The sequence below is a fragment of the Gossypium arboreum genome, chromosome 4 (assembly GCF_025698485.1).
Source record: "Gossypium arboreum isolate Shixiya-1 chromosome 4, ASM2569848v2, whole genome shotgun sequence".
In the NCBI taxonomy this organism is placed as follows: domain Eukaryota; kingdom Viridiplantae; phylum Streptophyta; class Magnoliopsida; order Malvales; family Malvaceae; genus Gossypium; species Gossypium arboreum.
The window spans coordinates 11,511,523-11,532,968 of NC_069073.1; the positions used below are offsets into that span (position 1 = coordinate 11,511,523).

Below are 21,446 nucleotides of genomic sequence, written 5' to 3' on the forward strand. Positions count from 1 at the left end.
ATCCCCATATTCTTCAACATTCATTTTTCTTTGGTCCGATCAAGAGATTATGATTGATAAGTTTGTTGAAAAAAAAAGGGAAGCTATTGGTTTGAGTGTTGGTTTTTATGATGTGTTGGGATTGTTGTTGTTATGCTATATAAGAAGTATATGTTTGTTTGCTATTTGATGAAGTTTTTTACGTTTCTAGAAAATGTTGTTGACATTGAAGATGTATCAAACCTTGTAGTGGTGATTTCTTTTTCTTTTGAACTTATATTTGATTTGGCTTTGTAATGGGCCAAATCCGCCCGGGCCTAACAACCAAAAATCAATCCCAAAACAAAAAATAATACAAAGTCCACAAGTCCAAATTACACAACCCAATTTTAAACTCAAAAATTACAAACCCAAACCCAAATTTAAAACCCAAAACCGAATTAACCCAAGTAGCCCAAAAATACCCCTACCCCAAACGGCCCAAAACTAAAACAAGCTTCAGCCGAAGGGCGAAAACCCTAGCTACTAGGCGCTGCAACCCCTCATCCTCATCTCCAGCACAGCGCCGTTCAACCACCGAGCTCCGTACCTTCCTACCTGCGCACAGATGCAAAAAGGATAGCACAACAAAGAGAAAAAAACAACAAAAATTCTTTGTATTTTCCTTTTTTATTTTCGGCTATAAAGCCATAAACATTCTCATTGTATGGGGGTTACCCATACTATACACGCAGATTGAATAGGAAATATTCGAAAGCCATTTTTGAAAAAGTAATCTCTGTTTTGATTTCTGCAATTTCTTTTTTTACTTGGTAATTTATTTCTTCAAATCTTTCATCATCGCATTTAGAAAATAAAAAGAAAGAAAGGGATTTACCTTAGCGATTGTAGCCCATCTTCTTCGTTGCAATCGAAGTAAAGATGGGATCTCGAAGTCGAAGCGGACAATCCTTGAGATTTGATTCTCCATGGCATCTGCGCATCATCAATCACTGCTTACAGTGAAGGAAGTGTGCGAATAGGGGGGTCGTTTCTTTTTTTTCACGAATACACTAGCAAAGGGAATACACAAGAAAACAGACGCAAAAATATGAATACAAATCAAATTTTGAAGCTATTTTCAGTTTTTCCTTTCGATTGTTTGGTTCTTTTGATTTTTTTTATTCCTTTTATTTGTGTGTAAAAAACAAAAAAAAAAAAAAAGAGAAAAGAGAGAGGAATACCTGAGTTGACTCGCTCCTCCATCGTCGGTAACTCTTCCTCTGTCGTAGAAGTTGGCCTTTGGAGGGAGAAATTTCCTCTAATCTTTTGGCATTGCGGCGACCATTTGGGGCATAGGGATCCCGAAACCCTAATAAAATGATGGGTCTGTTCTTTAAAAATGGTAGACAACAATTTCAAAGTTTTTTTCTAGCTTTAATAACTGATAAAACAGCGTCGTTTAAGTCTTTGGAAACAAATAAAATTGGGTTTGGTTTATTTTCTGTTCTAATCCCCATTGGTTCTCATGAATTCCATCTTGCCCCTCTTGTTGATGTAATGTTTAGCTTCTAGATCTCAGATTTTGTTTTAATTTCAAATTTGTCCTTAACTTGTTTTGATTTATTTATATATTACTTTTCTGTTTTATTATTGTTTATTTTAAATCTCCTTATATATTATTTATTTCAAATTTTTTATTTAACTTTCTTTCATGTATATTATTTATGTTAATATATATTATTGACTTTAAATGTTTGTTTATATTAATTAGTTAAAACTATTTTTATATATTATTTTTTATGTATTATTTATTTTAAAATTGTCTTATGATTGTTTATTTTAAGATCTTGTATTTTATGTTATTTTTTCCCAACATTTTTATATATTAACCAATTCATTAATTATTATCTTTTATGCATATTACATAGTTTTTAAAATTTGTAATTCAAAATTTGTTGTTTTCTATTAGTTCATTATTTATTTATGGTTATTATTCATTTTAAACACATGTTATTTATCTTATATTATCATGTAGGTGCATATAATGTTCTTTTTTTAAATTTATCACATTATTTATTTTTTTAAATTGCTTTGCTATTTACTCAATTTCTTTCTTCTTTTTTAAAAATGTTTATCTTATTTATGTATATGCATATATGTTATCCATTATAAACTTCTCTTATTTTGAAATTGTTTTATTAATTATTTTTTAAATATATCATTAATTTTACATACTTTATTAGATATCTTGGATTTCTTTTGTATAAAGTTCCGTTTTGTTCCTTCACTTTTATTTTATGTATGTATACTCTCTTGAGCCGTTATTTACTTTTTTTTTTATTGAAGTTTCCATATTTTATCATTCTTTTTATGTAAACCTTGACATTGTTTTAGTGCTATTTGAGATATTAGTTTTGTTGTTATTACATTTTCTCTTAATCATTTATACTAACATCGAAAGTCAGCACGTTGTGCAATGTGAATTATCATTTAGCATTTGTATTTTATATTTTATTGTTGTAATGGTTTTGTTAATGAATCGTCATCTTAAATAAATGCATTTCTCTAAATTATTGCATTTTATTCAATGATTTTTCAAAACAAGGCAATGTTTCGTGTTGGAAATTCGAGAAATCGTGACCAATCGTGCTAGGTTTCGATTTTCTTCGTTTGGCCAAATAACGGGATTCCCTTTTTAAATTTCGTTGCGTGTTCTGGAAATTATGAGGTGATCTCAGTTTTTGGAGGCTTAAAATATCGTGTCCTAATGTGCTGGATGTGGTATTTTATTTCTTTGAACGAGTGAATCTTAAAATCCAATTCGAATTGTTCACATTTTTAAAGGAATCGTATTTCAACATTTTTCTTCAAATTTTCAACTATAGGACATTAAATAATCAATTGGTACCAATTTTGGGCGTTACAAGGGTGCTAACCCTTCCTCGTGCTTAACCGACTCCCGAATCCGTTTTCTAGTTTTTCATAGACCAAAAACATTATTTTAATAAACAAAATACTTTATTAAAATGATCGATCACAGGGTGACCCAATCACACCTAAACAAAAAGGATTGGTGGCGACTCCACAATTCGTTTTAAAGTCGATCCCCATTTTTCAACCCTACAAAAATGGTTTCGACAGGCTTATATAATTGAGATGATGATACTTATTCGATGATGCTATTATAACTGCGCTATTGGAACTGACTTGGAACTATGATGATATTTTGCAATGGTGGTTGTTTGCTTTGATGGACTTTACCTATTTGCTACTCAAATATAATTTAGCATTTCGATTGTTAGTGCTAATTCTAGACACAACATTGATGGTTCAAAATTATTATGTTATGTTCTAAGTTGAGTTTAGTAGAGTGAGGTTTGTGCCAAGGGGGAGCTATTGGTTACCATACTATGTTTAGTTTCTTTTTTTTTTTATTTTGTTCAACAAATTGTCAAAAGGGGATATTGTTGAGGCAAAATGAGCCGAGAGTTGCTGAGTGGCACTTGGTAGTGCCAACTATAGACTACCACTGAGGTGGTTAAAAACTTGCCTTATTTGGTTTGGCAATTTAATGAAGAAAATCTTTGGACTTGTTAATGTGCTATGTTATTGAAGATACTTTGGTCCATCTATGGAAACCAATCCTTGGTATTTGAAGATTGAATTTGATTGGATTTGTGTGAATTAATTAATTCCTTGGAATGTGGAGATTTGACCGAGATAGTGTTGTTGATTTTGGATAGCAGATTGTGCTTTGATTGTTATTGATGTAATAGCTAGTTTCCAGGAGTTACTTTATATTCACTTAGACTCTATGTTAGCAAGTTGAAATTGGTATATGCTTTAAGGCTTGTCTAGGTTATATATGAGAATTTATTGAGTGCATTCTAATATGTTCATTTTAAGAAATTGTTTTTGTGAGAGAGTACAAACTGTTATTGTAATCATTATAGAGTGTTTATTGCGCAAGTTCTAAGGGGTATGATTTGGATGTGAGTTCTCTAGTCCTTAGGTACAAATTTGAGATCTCTATACTTGGAGAGTGATAGAGTATGAATCACTTATTGTATCGTGGATTAAAGATAGTGAAATTACTCACTAAGTTAAGGTTTACAGACGTAGTGAAACCGAATTGCGTAAACAAACATTTGTGTTCTTTATTTATTATTATTGTTATTTTGCATAGTTTTCGCAATGACAAGATGTAGTAGCCACTTCAATCTAGCACTTCCATTGTAGTTTTCATTTTAAGCAAATAAGTCACTTAAGATAGCAACAAAAACAAACTTATGAATAGACTTGTCCATGGGTTGGGCCACTTGTCCCGAATCGAAGGCCCGCACCAAAAGTGAGAAGGTTTGGGTAAAAATATAGGCTCGAAAAATGAAATTGGGCAAAAAATTGGGTAAGGCTTTTTTTGGCCTGAGCCCAAATCGAATATGGAAAACTGTTTTGTTGTTTTTTTCTTATTGTTTTTTCTACTATTTCACTATTATGTTGCTACTATTTTATTGCTCTTGTTTAGATATTGTATAACTCTTGTTTTATTGTTAATTTTGTTACTATTTTAGAGGTATTTACTTGTTAAGTTGCACCTATCTTAAGTGTTATTTAAGTATGCATGCTTTTTTAAATTTATTTTTAATTTGTTGGGAAACATTTATTTTAATATTTTTAGCATTTTTGATGTATTATATATATTTTTAAAAATTTATATAAAAAATTAATACGGGTGGGTCAGACCGGACCCGAATTTTAGCATCTTTATCTAGATCGGGCTTGAGAAAAATTTTAGGCCCATTTTCGGGCTGGGCCGAACCTAACAAACGGACCTAAAATTTTAGTTGGGTCCAACCTGTACCCGACCTGACCCGACCTATGAACACCTCTATTTATGAATAGTACATTTAAAATATGTAATGTCTAAGCTTTAATTAAAATGATGTAAATTCCTACATTCGATTAGAGATGCTTTTAGTTGGTCATGTATAGTGTAGAGTTTTGACAATTTGTTCGTAAAAAACAATCAAATTATAAAAAATTATTTACATCTAATTCATTTTAGTTCTAATTAAAATGAAAGACGATTATTTGAAAAATAAAATTTATTCCTAAAAATTGAAATGAAATTTATTCTAACTAATTGCTAGTTCCATTAGTTTATAAAGCTTAACGTTAATTTAATATTTTTAGGTTGAGGTTGAGATTTACCCAATAATTAAATAATAATAATAATAATAATAATAATAATAATAATAATAATAATAATAATAATAATAATAATAATAATAATAATAATAATAATAATAATAATATGAGCATCATAATTATAATCATAATAATTGCTAAAGACCTGAAATTCAAATAATCTGGTGATAGAAGTGATGATGATCATCATTCTCAAATCTGATCCAGCAAATTAAGCCTTTTGCTTCCCAATATCTTTTTAGGTAATGAAAGACCATATCATTTGATGAGCTACATTTTGCTTCCCAATATGGAAGCATTGAACTGTTGAAAAATCAAATAAGGTAAGTGTTGAAAAGTCAAAAATGGTGGGAGGTGCAATTGGCACCGAAAGAAAAAAAGTGGCAAGCAACTTGTTTAAAGTTGAATGGGATAATTGCAATTTTGGTCCCTAATTTTTTAGGCCATTTGCAAGTTAGTCCCTGAGCCTTAACTATAAATAGGCCTAACCATTTCTCATTTCAATCATCCCAACCAATCTTTCTCTCTTAGTTTTCTCTCTTCTCCCATTTGAGAATTCTTAAGGAATTCTATTTGTTTGTAATATTTTGGAGATAGTAAAGTTATCATCCGGTGTTAGTGCCGGGGCGTAGGTATAATTTACCGAACCTCGTTAAAACTCTTGTGTTCTTTCTTGTCCTATTTTTCTTTCAATATTTGAGGGTATAATAGTAGTATTTAATTGTGCTATTAAATTACTATAAAGGGATATTCGACTAAGGAAAGACTTGGTATTTAAGAGATCTTTGTGATCCACCTCTCTTCCACAGGAATTGAACTTTGTGTGATTTTTAGTATAATAATTTACACGCTTCCGACCCTATTGAAACAACAAGTGGTATCGAGTAGAAGGTTAATCGTAGTATGCTCTGTGGTTGCAGTTTAAACGATCTTCCACATCGAAAAGATTTCCTTAGGTATATTGAAAGATTATGGAGAAAAGCGGTCGGTGTAGGAGCTTCAACATCGTCCATGTGGACAAGACCGACAATTGCAAATGCAAGATTGGCGTGGAGATCTTTGATGGCACGGGCCATTTTGGTATGTGGCAAAGTGAGGTTCTAGATGCCCTTTTTCAGAGGTCTAGACATTGCCATTGATGAAGAGAAACCAGATGATGTGAGGAGAAAGATTGGAAGGCGATCAATCGGTTGGCATGTGGCACAATTCGATCATGCCTTTCTCGAGAGCAGAGGTATGCTTTTTCAAAGGAGACTTCGCAAATAAGTTGTGGGTGGCACTTGAAGAAAAATTTTGAAGAAAAACAGTCAAAATAAGCTCCACTTGAAGAAAAGCATTTCGCTTCACTTACGTCCCAAGTACCATAATGAATGATCACATCACCAAATTTAATCAGTTAGTCACCGATTTGCTGAATATGGATGAGACATTCAAAGATGAAGATTTGGTTTTGATCTTTGTTGGGGTCACTTCACGAGGAGTTTGAGTTCCTAGAAACTACTCTACTTCATGGCGAGAGTGATATATCTCGGCGAAGTCTCATGCGGCCTTATCTGATTATGAGCAGAGAAAGAAGGACAAACAGAAAAACTCAATCAGAGATACAGAAGCTTTAGTAGTCCGAGGTCGTTCATACACTCGGAAGAAAACTCAAAAGGGGAGATCAAAGTCAAAGTCCAGACTCGGGAAAGATGAATGTGCCTTTTGTCATGAGAAAGGCCACTGGAAGAAAAATTGTCCAAAGCTGAAGAATAAGGGAAAAGCTGCTGTAGATGCTTGTGTTGCAAAGCATGATACCAGTGACTCTGAATTATCACTGGTTGCATCATCATCGTCGTTCCATTCAGATGAGTGGATATTGGATTCGGGTTGTACCTATCATATGTCCCCTAACCGGGAGTGGTTCTCTGATTTAGTAGAACTAAATGGAGGAGTTGTTTATATGGGCAATGACAATGCCTGTAAAATTGTTGGGATAGGTTCAATCCAATTAAAGAATCAAGATGGATCAACCAGAGTTCTAACTGATGTTCGGTACGTGCCCAGTTTGAAGAAAAATCTCATATCATTGGGAGCCTTGGAATCCAATGGTTCAGTTGTTACTATGAGAGATGGGGTTTTGAAAGTGACATCTGGCGCACTTGTGATATTGAAGGGCATCAGGAAAAATAACTTGTATTACTACCAAGGTAGTACAGTTATTGGAGCAGTCGCTGCAGCTTCCGGTAACAAAGAATTGGACTCAATGCAGTTGTGGCATATGAAGTTGGGACATGCCAGCGAAAAATCCTTGCAAATTTTGGCAAAGCAAGGATTGTTGAAAGGTGCAAAGGCTTGCAAATTAAAATTTTGCGAGCATTGTGTTCTGGGAAAGCAAAAGAGAGTGAAATTCGGCATTGTTATCCATAATACAAAAGGTATTTTGGAATATGTTCACTCAGATGTGTGGGGGCCTTCCAAAACACTTTCGTTGGGAGGAAAACACTACTTTGTTACTTTTGTTGATGACTTTTCGGAAGAGTTTGGGTGTATACCATGAAAACTAAAGATGAAGTGCTTGGAGTTTTTCTTAAATGGAAAACTATGATCGAAAACCGACCGGCAAGAAAATCAAGCGGTTTAGGGACGGACAATGGAGGGAATATAGAAGTGATCCGTTCTTCGATGTGTGCCAAGAGTATGGTATTGTTCGACACTTCACGATTAGGGATACACCACAATGAGAATGGAGTGGCAGAGCGTATGAATCGAACATTCTTGGAGAAAGTTCGATGTATGTTGTCCAATCTTTGGGTTGGGCAAGCAATTTTGGGTGAGGTCGTGACATCGTTGGCCATCTTGTTAATCGTTTGCCATCATCTGTATTAGAAAGAAAAACTCCTATGGAGGTATGGTGCGGAAAACCGACTCTGATTATGATTCCTTACATGTGTTTGGATCCACGCATATTACCATGTGAAGGAGTCAAAGTTAGATCCGAGGGCAAAGAAAGCTCTCTTTATGGGAATCACTTACGGGTGAAGGGATTTCGTCTTTGGTGCTTAAGCACAAAGAAAATGATCTATGCGAGAGATGTTACCTTTGATGAATCGCCACATTGAAAAAGGTAGCAGATGAAGATATTCAGACAAGCGATACTCCACAGCAGGTGGAGTGTACTCCAAAACAGGTGGAGTTTGAGCAGATGGGGATTTGCCCAGTTAATAAGTCTAATTCTCCAGCCACAATGGAGGAATTAGAGGTTGAAGAGGTTCTGACCCAAGAACCATTAAGTACACCAGAACCAGTTGCAGTTGCAAGGCCAAGGAGAAAAATTCGTAAACCTGCTCGATTTATCGATATGGTGGCCTCACGCCTTCCGTTGTTGATGATGATATTCCTATCACTTATCAAGAAGCAATGCAAAGCTTAGAAAGTGATAAATGGAAAAGCGCCATGGATGAAGAAATGCAATCTCTCCTGAAGAACAATACTTGGGAGTTGGCGCAATTACCGAAAGGTAAAAGGGCAATCGGATGCAAGTGGGTATTCGCAAAGAAAGATGGATCTCCTAGCAAGAAAGATGTTCGCTACAAGGCAAGGTTGGTAGCTAAAGGCTACGCTCAGAAGGAGGGAATTGACTACAATGATGTATTTTCCCCTGTTGTGAAGCATTCCTCCATTAGAATTTTGTTGGCCTTGGTAGCACAGTTGAATTTGGAGCTAGCTCAACTTGATGTTAAGACGGCTTTCTTGCATGGTGAGTTAGAAGAGGAGATCTATATGACTCAGCCTGAAGGATACAAAGATGCTGGTGGTAGAAATTGGGTTTGTAAGCTGAACAAATCGCTATATGGATTGAAGCAATCCCCGAGGCAGTGGTACAAGCGATTTGATAGCTTTATGAAAAGGCAGAAGTACACAAGAAGCAAATATGACAATTGTGTGTATTTGCAGAAGCTACATGACGGATCTTTCATTTATCTACTCTTGTATGTTGATGATATGTTAATCGCTTCGAAGAGCCAAAAAGAGATAGATAAGCTGAAGGCTCAGTTGAATCAAGAGTTCGAGATGAAAGATCTAGGTGAGGCCAAGAAGATTCTCGGCATGGAGATAAGTAGAGATAGACAGAGAGGCAAGCTTTGTTTGAATCAGAAGCAATATCTGAAAAAGGTATTACAATGTTTTGGTGTAAATGAAAACACTAAACATGTAAGCACCCCACTTGCTTCTCATTTGAAACTTAGTGCTCAATTATCTCCGAAAACTGAAGAAGAAAGAGAATATATGGCAAAAGTCCCATATGCTAATGCAGTTGGGAGTTTGATGTATGCGATGGTGTGTTCGCGGCCTGACATTTCACAAGCTGTTGGAGTTGTGAGCAGGTATATGCATGATCCTGGAAAAGGACATTGGCAAGCTGTGAAATGGATTCTACGGTATCTTCGAAAAACCGTAGATGTTGGTTTAATTTTTGAACAGGATGAAGCACTTGGTCAGTTTGTAGTCGGATATGTTGATTCCGACTTTCTTTGGTGATTTAGATAAACGTCGTTCAACTACGGGTATCTGTTTACTCTTGCGAAAGCCCAGTGAGTTGGAAGTCTACCTTACGATCTCTGATGGTGTGTCTACTACGAAGCGGAATATATGGCGATTCTGAGAAGGCATTAAGGAGGCTATTTGGCTTAATGGATTGTTGAAAGACTTGGGAGTTGTTCAAAGTCACATTAGTCTATATTGTGACGATCGAGCGCTATTCATTTAGCGAAAAATCAAGTCTATCATTCAAGAACCAAGCATATCGACGTAAGATATCACTTTGTGCGGGAAGTCTTTGAAAAAGGAAAAATTCTACTTCAGAAGATTCCGACAGCAGATAATCCCGCAGATATGATGACCAAGGTGGTAACAACAACCAAGTTTAATCATTGTTTGAACTCGATTAACATCCTGAGAATTTGAGCACCTTCAGGTGTATGGCACTCGAGAGCGCATTTGAAGGCACTACAAAAGATAGCTTTATCGAATTTGGGGAGTTGAAGGAAATGTGTGAAGATGTGATTATCCTAATCAAATCTTCAAGGTGGAGATTGTTGAAAAATCAAATAAGGTAAGTGTTGAAAAGTCAAAAATGGTGGGAGGTGCAATTGGCACCGAAAGAAAAAAAGTGGCAAGCAACTTGTTTAAAGTTGAATGGGATAATTGCAATTTTGGTCCCTAATTTTTTAGGCCATTTGCAAGTTAGTCCCTGAGCCTTAACTATAAATAGGCCTAACCATTTCTCATTTCAATCATCCCAACCAATCTTTCTCTCTTAGTTTTCTCTCTTCTCCCATTTGAGAATTCTTAAGGAATTCTATTTGTTTGTAATATTTTGGAGATAGTAAAGTTATCATCTGGTGTTAGTGCCCGAGGACGTAGGTATAATTTACCGAACCTCGTTAAAACTCTTGTGTTCTTTCTTGTCCTATTTTTCTTTCAATATTTGAGGGTATAATAGTAGTATTTAATTGTGCTATTAAATTACTATAAAAGGGATATTCTGACTAAGGAAAGACTTGGTATTTAAGAGATCTTTGTGATCCACCTCTCTTCCCTGGGAATTGAACTTTGTGTGATTTTTTAGTACAATAATTTACACGCTTCCGAACCTATTGAAACAACATGAACTACATTAACCAGCTACTCTTTTTCTTTTTGAGAACATTTATTCTAATTTTCTTCAACATTTTGGGATTTCAGCAAAGGGTCTTTGGTGCTTAAACCAGAGCCATCATCTTTCATTTCTTCTTTTGCTTTTCCCCATAGTACAGAATAAAGACCAATAGTTAAGATCACCCCTCCAATGACACTGCAAAACCAAGTTTGATTAAATTGTAAAACCAAACAAAGTAGAAATGTAAAAGGAAAACTTTTTTATTACCTTCCAAGATACACTGCTTCACCAAGGAAAATGGCACTCATAATAACTGCAATGACAATGGAAGTTGGTCGGAAAATTGCAACGAAAACAGGCCCCTTCACGCGTAGGCCCCATTTATGAACACCGGAGCTGAATGGGAACCCGAAAAGTCCCTAAACAAGTTATTAACAACAAACTTAACATTCAGATCCAGCAAATTATTGTGCTTCACTGTTGCAATTTTATCATTAACTATGTTCTTACCGAGTATAGGACCGAAACAACTGATATGCTAGGATGTAATGTCCAAGAACTCAAGTTCTGTTCTTTTATTAAGCATGCTGCTAGAGCTATAATGGCCACTGACATGTTGTAATACACATTCACAGTAATCTCTTCTGGGTATATATATCTTCATTACTTTGGACTGTACAGGACAAAACAAGATCATACAAACATGTCAAAATCTTACAATATATCACTAAGATGATATGAATATAGAGATTTCTGGGTTGGGGGGGGCTTGGATACATCGATTTACCTGAACAAAATACCAGAATGAAAAGAAAAGATATGCAAGAGCTTCAAGGAGACCATCAATGACCCAATTTGATTGAGTTGACTCAAGAGGCCATTGAAGTGAAACAGATAAAGATGTTGAAGATGGAATAACTTTGGGGCCTTTGTAGAGAACGATCAGCAAAGCACCAGATATTGAAGTTATGGTGCCAATGATTTTAGTTTGAGTTGTTGAACTTGTAAATGATACTTTTTCTATCCTTGTTATGCAAAAAATAAAAGTGGGGAGAAAAGTTAAGGGACCATTCAGGAAATAGCTTAAGCATGGAAAGATCATAAACATGAAAAAATTTGCTTGGAGATGGTGCAATCTTATTTATTAACATTACAATGATAAAAAAAATAGAATAAATGAAAAACCTGAAGAGGACAGCAAGTATGAAGGTGAAAGCTGGTGCAAGATTGCTGATGGCTGAAGCAAGAGTTGTGGACCCAAGTTCTAAACCTTTATAAGCACATACTTGACCTGAAAACCTGTCTCCAAAAAATGAACAATCATGGTTTTTTTTCTTCCTTTCATAAGCACATTGTAATCTTTGACAATCACAAGAAAAACCCAGAAATTTACAAAATTTATATACATAATGGAGTACTTCCATACATACCCAAGAAGCCCAAGAAGGCAAATTCTGGAGATAAGAGGGAATTCCAATGGAAGAAGCAATTTTTTCCTGCATAAACAAACAAGATATGTCAGAAGAAAAAAACAATTTCTATCAAAAGATTTGATGAGAGTTGAAAGAGCAAAAAAGAAATACCTGTTAGATAGGAAGGCTAAAGGGACGAAAACAAGGGTAGCTAAAACATTACAATAGGCAATGTAGACGAAATAGCTCATTCCTTTCAAAAAGCAGCTTTGAATAGAATGCTTAAGACTACATCAGAGCACTCCACTGAGACCATGGCTGTTATTGGTACAACATCCTTGTACCCCCAGTTTCCTGCCATTTCCCTTTCTTGTATCTAAAATACCATGATTTACTTTTGCTGCCTCCAGTATATATATAAACTCCCACTCCTTAGTATCTTCGAGATCGTAATTTGAAAATAGAAAAAAATACCATAAATACAAAGATTCAGATTCATTATTTCTCACATTTTTTTTTCTCACTTCTTAAATGTAATTATATGAACCAAATAAAATTCCCATATAACGAGTAGCCATAATGAAATGTTGCATTCTTATCCCTTCTATTTTTAGGGTAAATTACACCCAAAGTTATTAAACTATTAATAATTTTTTGTTTTGGTCACTCAATTTCAAAAAGTTATAAAGTGGTTACTGAACGATTTGAAAGTTTTAATTTTAATCACTGGGCTGTTAAAATCACTATTATATGGCCTTCTCTATTCACACAGTTTGCACCAATCAAAAGTTCTCTTTCCTCTTCCTTCTACAGTTCACCTTTTTTTCATGAAACAGCTTTGAACACCACGAACTTGTGAACCAAAATCAATACAACTTTCTTCTCCAATCTTTGAGATTAATTATTGGATTGATTCGGATCTAAGATATACTTTTCTACTCATCAATGGGTGCTAATCTACTATACTGATCGTCGAATAATCATTTGAAACTTACTAGCCGAACTTTATAAAACAATGAACAACAAATTATTTTCTAACTTTTTGAAATTAAATGATAAAAATATAAATTTACTAATACTTACTGGAATTGAATGTAATGGAAGAAGTAAAAGAGGAGTTTTATCATTCTTGTTAATGGAGAGTCAAATCTTTGAACAAAATCATCATTTATTGGCTTCTTTAATTATCTGGTGCACGGTTGGACTATATCTTATTTTCAATGCCATTCATGCACGTTTTTTGTTTGCTGTTTTTATTCATTTATTGATCATAAATCAGGAAAAGAAAATTTTCTTCATTTTACATAACAAATTTTCTATACCAGAGGAGTTTATGATGGATGATTATTTATCTTTTTCTTTAAATTTTCATATTTTAGCTATACTCGAATTCACTTAAAATATAATTATGTATTTAATATGAATATATATATATATATATATATTTTAAAAAGTCAGAATATGAAAGTAAAACTAGATCCAATATCTGAGATAAAAATGAAAGAATATATCTCAATCTTGCATTGCATGTGGTGGCTCTAAAGGCTGCTTATTTCAATGGTCAAGACTTGTGATGCATGATAACTCTGATTGATTTATTTTAATGATTTAGTTCATTCAATATTTTATTAAAATTCTTAATTCCAGTAATTGGCTTTGATTATTCAAGTGTGACATCAAACTGAATAACTACCGTAGTCTAAACTTTAAAATATGTATAGAGAGAACATTGGTGCATTTATGGATTTCTTTAGAACCAATGTGCAATTAGTTTAGAAAAAGGGTGTATCATTTTACACTCTAACGACGTGAAAATTTCTCTTTGGTCTCTAATTGAGGCGATTATTTGAAAATTTGAAAACGAAATTTCGGTGTTAAAGAGAATAGGAGTCGCCACCGATCTTTTTTTCTAGGTGTGAACGGACATCTAATAAATCCTCTTTTTTCTTTTGAAAGAAAATTTATTTTTGAACAAAAATGAATGCCAGATTTGAATCTACGCAAAAAATCCAGAGAAAAATAGGGTTCGGGAGTCGGTTACACACGAGGAAGGTATTAGCACCCTCACGACGCCCAAAATTGGTTTCTTATTAAACACGCGTTGTCTTAATTCTCAAAATACAAGTTTAATTTAATATTTAATCGCGATTCAATGGAAATACGAGAATTTAAAATTTTTGATTTTTTAGAAGGACGTCTCGTTTTTAACACGAGCCAATGACATTCACCCAACATAGCGATGACATCAGCGACCTAATATTGAAATCGGTACGTTACCTTATTTAAATATATATATATATATATATATATATCATTTGCCATAGAAATTTGTAAATAATGCAAACAATGATACAATTAATGAAAAATATTAAAATATAATACTAGAATAAAAATAACAATAATATTCACTATAAAGAAAATAATAATGAAAATAACGTTCTAATAATATAATAAAAGAACTAATATATTTGTAATAATAGTAGAAAATACTAATATGTACATGAAAAATACACATGTATACATATATATGTTAATAATGATGATAATGATGATAATACTAGCAATAAAAATGAAATACAAAAAGCAAATATAATATAATAATAATATTAAAATAAAGTAATTAAAAATAATACTATATATAAATATATATACATATACATAGATAATAAAAAATATACACTAATATATAATAATAATAATAATAATAATAAATAATAATAATAATAATAATAATAATAATAATAATAATAATAATAATAATAATAATAATAATAATAATAATAATAGTAATAGTATTGAAATACAAAAAGCAAATATAATATAATAAAAATATTAAAATAAAATAATTAAAAATAATATTCTATATAAATATATATACATATACATATATAATAAAAATATACACTAATATATAATAATAATAATAATAATAATAATAATAATAATAATAATAATAATAATAATAATAATAGTAATAATATTGAAATACAAAAAGCAAATATAATATAATAAAAATATTAAAATAAAGTAATTAAAAATAATACTATATATAAATATATATACATATACATATATAATAAAAATATACACTAATATATAATAATAATAATAATAATAATAATAATAATAATAATAATAATACAAAAGGAAATATAATATAATAAAATATTAAAATAAAGTAATTAAAAATAATACTATATATAAATATATATACATATACATATAATATAATAAAAATATACACTAATATATAATAATACTAATACATTAATAAAAATAATAAGAATATGTTAATAATAATAAATTAATGAATTAATAATAAAATGAATAAATAAATACACAAAAATAAAATATAATTATAATAGTAATATCAACAAAATAATAATAATAATAATAATAATAATAATAATAATAATAATAATAATAATAATAATAATAATAATAATAATAATAATAATAATAATAAGTTAAAGTAATAATAATATATGTTAATTTAATATATAATATGGAAAATAACAGAAAAAGTGAGTAAATTAAACCTACAATGAAAGTTCGGGGCCAATTTGCAAATAAATAAATAAGAAAAGACCAAATCGAACACGCTAACAATAATGAGGGACCGAAACTGAAAATAACCCTCCCTCTAAAACGCACAGCATCGGGTAGGACTCAATTAAAGTTCAAGTACAAATTCGGGGCAAAATTGAAAACGAAAAATACTTGATTGCAAAGTAATAAAAAAGCGGAAGGGTTAAAAGCGCAATTAGCCCTTTCACTAAAAAACACGCGAATCCTAGGCGGGTCGGGTTGGGTGGATCCGGTTCAAGTAAAATGACGTCGTTTTGGGTGTTAATGGCCAACCCCAAAACGACGTCGTTTTAGGGGGCTATAAAAGTCAAGTTTTTGAGAAAAAAAATTCATTTGTTAGCATGAAAGAAAAAAAAGAAGAGAGAGAAGAAAGAATTCTCTCTGAACTAGGCCCTAACTTCGGCCAGGAAGGCCGCCGTCACCGCCGCCGGTCCGTCGCCGCCGGCCATCGCGCACTGTGGCCGAAAAATCGAAAAAGTATGTTTTTTTTGTTTGTTTATGTTATTTTTTATACTTTAAATATATGTATATATATGAATGAATAGACCCAAAAATAGGAAAGAAATAAAATAAAAATCACCTTAAGCTTTCGAATTTGGATTTCTAGTATTTTGGGTTCTTCCGATTTGGTATTTTTCTGATTTGTTTTGCTTTGAACCACTGTTTTGCTCTCTCTGTTTAAAAAAATCAAATGCTTTGTATTAAAAAATGCCCAATCCCCTTACAATATTTTGCTTGTCTTTTTATAGCCATTTTTTACATGCTTTTATTACTACTTTTTGCTATCTCTTGCTTCTGCCTTGCATGTTTACTTTGTTTTTACAGGGTATGGCCGGTGGAGGTGACTGGTGGAGTAGGTGATGCCAGGGGGTGGTTGTGGCTGTCAGTGCAAGTGGCTAGGGTTTTTTTTTTTCTGTTAATGTTTTGGCTATGTTGGGCTTATTTAGTGGGCTTTAGGGTTTTTAGTTTTTTTTTCTTTTGGTTTGGGCTGATGCAATTGGGTCAAAATTGGGCCTCAACAGCTGCCCCTCTTTGCTCATTGTCGTGTAACGGGAATGGAGCAAAGACCTTAAAAGGGCCAATTTTGGTCTGTCTTGCCGAGTCTTGACTTCTTTGATGCTCCTTTTCTTTAGCTAGCCTCGTTCAACCCACTGCATCTTGTCGCTTTACTCCGCTCCACTGCAACTTCAGATAAATAAGACTTGTGACTTCAACCTACTCCGTTGAAACTTCAAGGAGATATGAATGAAGGCTTCGAGCCTCTCCAGTGCCATTTCAGGGAGAAAAGATTTGTAGCTTCGATCTAATCCGCTGGAACTTCAAGAAGATACGAATGGTGGCTTTGAGCCTCTCCAGTGCCGTTTCAGGGAGCAAAGATTTGTAGCTTCAACCTGCTCCACTAACACTTCAGAGAAATAATATCTGCATATTCGATTAACTCTAATCTTTATTCTTTATCGAAAAACAAATATCGAAAATAGCTCGGCATACAAACTGACGTTCAACTCATCTCTCGGATTATGAGTTAATTTTTGAAACATATCTCAGTGTGTGACCTGAGGCTCAACTCACCTCTCGCAATATGAGTTGTTTTTTTTTTTTGAAAAAAACAAAGACTAAAAGGCTCAACTCACTTCTCGCAATATGAGTCAATTTTTTTTGAAAAAACATAATTTGAAAATACCTCAGCGTGTGTCTCGAGGCCCAACTCACCTATCGTATCATGAGTTGATAGAAACTAAAAAATACCTCAGCGTGTGACCCGAGGCTCAACTCACCTCTCGTAATATGAGTTGATAGAAACTAAAAATACCTCAGCGTGTGACCCGAGGCTCAACTCACCTCTCGCAATATGAGTTGATTTTTGAAAAAAAGAAATTGAAAATACCTCGGCGTGTGACCCGAGACTCAACTCACCTCTTACAATATGAGTTGATTTTTTTGAAAAACAGAAATAAAAATATCAGGATACCAAATCATATCATCTGGTGGAACTTCAGGGGTCTTTTTCCTTGATCCAGTATAAATATCATCAAAACCTCTCGCTCTGCTGGAGTACCTGCATATATCATGCATGATGTCATCATGGTATGCACATGCTTGTCTTAAATGCCTGCATGCCTTATGTGCCTTGGATTTGTTTGTCATATATCTCTTTTCGTCACGATTCTTGTGATGATCTGCATTCATTGCTTCGATTCTTGACTTTCTCTTTAGGCTTTGTACCCGTTCTTCAGCTTTATGAGTAATCTGTATTTCTCAGATACACTCTTTTGCCCCCTGTTGAACTTTGTCCTTGCTTTGAGGCCTCGTACTTATCGAATTCTCATCCGGGTAATACTCAACCTTTCTTTTAGAGTATGTCATTTTACTATTTATTATTCAAATAAACCATACAATGAGATGCATGAAAATGGTCAGGTAGGTACAAAAGATATACTTTTCATTTATTTATTTCGAAGGTAACAAACAAAAAGGTTAACCAAGGATAGTAAAAAAAGTGTCATAAAGAAAAGGGGATCACATTCAGTAAATACAAATGCTCTAGATATTCAACGCATGATCTCTTCCACGTTACTTAATCAAGAATCTTTTCGAGCATGGCTTCTTACGTATAAGATTTCAAGCTTTTAGAGATGATTCAAATACTATAGCCTTGTCGTTTGACCCACTGTTCAAATCGCCTTGCTCTTTAAGCCCAGATTTGCTTCATTAGGATGCCCTCTCAGGTGTTCATCCTAATCCTTTTTTGCTCATCAAGACGCCCTTTTTCTGGTTTTCGTCTTGATCTTTTTTCTTTTTTTTAGGCATAATATTTCTTTACAGCATCTGAGTTCACTAGGTTAGGTAACTCTTTCCCATCCATCTCAGTGAGAATCAAAGCCCCACCTGAGAAAGCCTTCTTTACGACATATGATCCTTCCTAATTTGGTGCCCATTTTCCTCGGAAGTCTTTTTGTATTGGGAGAATTTTTCTCAGCACGAGTTCTCCTTCGTGGAATTCTCTTGGCCATACTTTCTTGTCATGGGCGTCGATCATTCTTTTCTGGTACATCTGTCCATGACAGATTGCCTTCAAACGTTTTTCTTCAATAAGGTTTAACTGGTCATATCAAGCTCGAACCCACTCTGCTTCCTCTAATTTTGACTCCATTAAGACTCGTAGAGAGGGGATCTCAACTTCAATGGGTAGCACAGCTTCCATTCCATAGACCAGAAAGAAAGGAGTTGCTCCCGTTGATGTCTGCACAGATGTGCGATATGCATACAAAGCGAATGGTAGCTTCTTGTGCCGGTCTTTATATGTTTCGGTCATTTTCCCAATAATCTTCTTAATATTCTTGTTGGCCGCTTCAACTGCTCCATTCATTTTCGGGCGATAGGGTGAGGAGTTATGATGCCTTATTTGAAATTGTTCACACACTTCCTTCATCATCTTGTTGTTCAAATTCAAGGCATTATCTGAAATAATTCTTTCAGGCAAACCATATCAATAAATGATTTCCTTTTTTAAGAACTTGCAAACTGCAGTCTTCGTCACATTAGCAAATGAAGCGGCTTCTATCCATTTCGTGAAGTAATCTATCACTACAAAAATGAATCGATGTCCATTAGAAGCTTTTGGGGAAATTGGCCCTATAACATCCATGCCCTACATAGAAAAAAACCACGGAGAAGTCATGACATGAAGGGACGAAGGGGCTACATGAATTTTATCACCATAAATTTGACATTTGTGGCATTTTCGTGCAAAACTAATGCAGTCACTTTCCATCATTTGCTAGTAATAACCGAGTCTCATAATCTTCCTGGCCATAGTGAAACCATTGGCATGTGTCCCATAAATTCCCTCATGGACATCTTCAAGTATTTTCCTGGCTTTAACAGCATTTACGCATCTCAAGAGCACTTGATCTTTTCCTTTTTGTACAGAATATCTCCATCAAGAATAAATCCTACTACGATTCTTCTGATTGTTGTTTTATCGTTCTCATTTGCTTGTTCGGGATACTTTTGATTCTTGACATATTCTAAGATATCATGGAACCATGGCCATCCATCTGGCTCTTTCTCAATGCTGAAACAATGTGCAGGGACTTCATATATGCTCATTTGAAGAGGCATTATTTTTGTTTCTCTGTTCGCTTTGAACATTGAAGCCAAAGTGGTCAAGGCATCAGCCAATTGGTTTTCTTCTCGTGGGAAGTAATTAAAAGTTATTTCTTTAAATTCTTTAATCAATCCTGCTACTAGATCGTTGTATTTAACTAATTTCGAATCTCTCACTTCCCAATCTCCACGGATTTGGTATATCACCAACGCTGAGTCCCCGTACACCTCTAAGATTTCGACGTTTCATTCAATAGCTGTACGAAGTCCCATGATACAGGCCTCATATTCCGCTATGTTATTGGTACAGAAGAAATTCAGCCTAGCAGTGAATGGATAATGGTTCCCTTCTGGTGATACTAAGATTGCTTCAATCCCATGCCCCAACGTATTCGATGCACCATCAAAGCTCATCTTCCATGACTTCTCTTTGGATGACTCACATTCTTTTCCCGTAATGTACATCAAGTCTTCATCAGGGAAATCAAATCCCAATGGCTCGTATTCCTTTGTTGTTCGAGTTGCTAAGAAATCAGCTATTGCACTCCCTTTTATCGACTTTTGGCTCATATAGACGATATCGTATTCTGATAGTAGGATCTACCATTGTGCCATCTTTCCTGAGAGTGCAGGTGATTCCATCATGTACTTTATTGGGTCCAGCTTTGAAATTAACCATGTCGTATGATACAACATATATTACCTGAGCCTCCGAACTACCCAAACCAAAGCGCAACAGAATTTTTCAATTGACGAGTACTTTACCTCATACTCTGTGAACTTTTTGCTGAGATAGTAAATCGCCTTTTCCCTTTTCCCTGACTCATCATGTTGCCCCAGTACGCAACCTATTGAATTTTCGAACATAGTCAGATACAATATTAACGGTCTTCCTGGAGTTTGCGGTATTAGCACTGGGGGACTAGACAAATACTGTTTTATCTTGACAAAAGCCACTTGACACTCCTCATTCCATTCTCCCGGATTATGTTTTTGAAGAAGTCAAAAAATTGGGTCACACTGGTTGGTAAATTGAGCAATGAATCGAGCGGTGTAGTTCAACCTCCCCAAAAATCCTCTAACTTCTTTTTACGTGTGTGGAGGTGGTAGTTCTTGCATGGCTTTTATCTTATCTGGGTCAACTTCAATGCCTCTCTCGTTGACGATGAAGCCTAGCAATTTTCCCGAGGTAGCCCCAAACGTACACTTGGCTGGATTAAGCTTCAGCTGGAACTTTCTCAGTCTTTCGAACAACTTCTTGAGGTTCCCAACATGCTTTCTTTCCCCTTTGGATTTGGCGATCATATCATCATGTCATGAAACAACATCACCATGGCCCTCTGATATGTTGCCCCAGTGTTCTTTAATCCGAACGGCATCACCTTATAACGGAATGTTCCCCACATCGTTACAAAAGTAGTTTTCTCCATATCCTCAGGAGCCATCTTTATCTGATTATAACCCGAGAATCCATCCATGAACGAAAATAATGAATGTTTGGTTGTGTTATCTACCAATGTATCGAT

The 21,446-nt window shown here is 34.1% G+C and overlaps 1 protein-coding gene and 1 long non-coding RNA gene across 2 annotated transcripts; both read right to left on the reverse strand.

The window, feature by feature from the left end:
- Positions 1–212: 212 nt before the first annotated feature.
- LOC128291453 (uncharacterized) lies at positions 213–1,396 on the reverse strand. Its single transcript, XR_008281244.1, has 3 exons — positions 1,203–1,396; positions 857–1,031; positions 213–576 (listed from the first exon to the last, which is right to left on the reverse strand). It is a non-coding gene; the product is annotated as an uncharacterized LOC128291453 (long non-coding RNA).
- A 9,352-nt stretch (positions 1,397–10,748) lies between these two features.
- LOC128291561 (WAT1-related protein At5g40240-like) lies at positions 10,749–18,000 on the reverse strand. Its single transcript, XM_053026730.1, has 6 exons — positions 17,783–18,000; positions 12,241–12,306; positions 11,996–12,109; positions 11,321–11,468; positions 11,078–11,229; positions 10,749–11,005 (listed from the first exon to the last, which is right to left on the reverse strand). The coding sequence occupies exons 1-6, from the start codon at positions 17,998–18,000 to the stop codon at positions 10,867–10,869; spliced, it is 837 nt and encodes a 278-aa protein (XP_052882690.1). The 3' UTR covers positions 10,749–10,866.
- Between the last annotated feature and the right edge of the window lie 3,446 nt (positions 18,001–21,446).

Excerpts from the sequence above, each read along its gene's own strand:
- LOC128291561 (XM_053026730.1), bottom strand. The coding sequence starts at position 18,000 with ATGAATGCAGATCATCACAAGAATCGTGACGAAAAGAGATATATGACA. Across the intron at positions 12,307-17,782 it reads CCACCAGATGATATGATTTG|GAAAAAATTGCTTCTTCCAT; the intron begins GTATCCTGATAT and ends TTGTTTATGCAG. Across the intron at positions 12,110-12,240 it reads TGCCTTCTTGGGCTTCTTGG|GTTTTCAGGTCAAGTATGTG; the intron begins GTATGTATGGAA and ends TTTTGGAGACAG.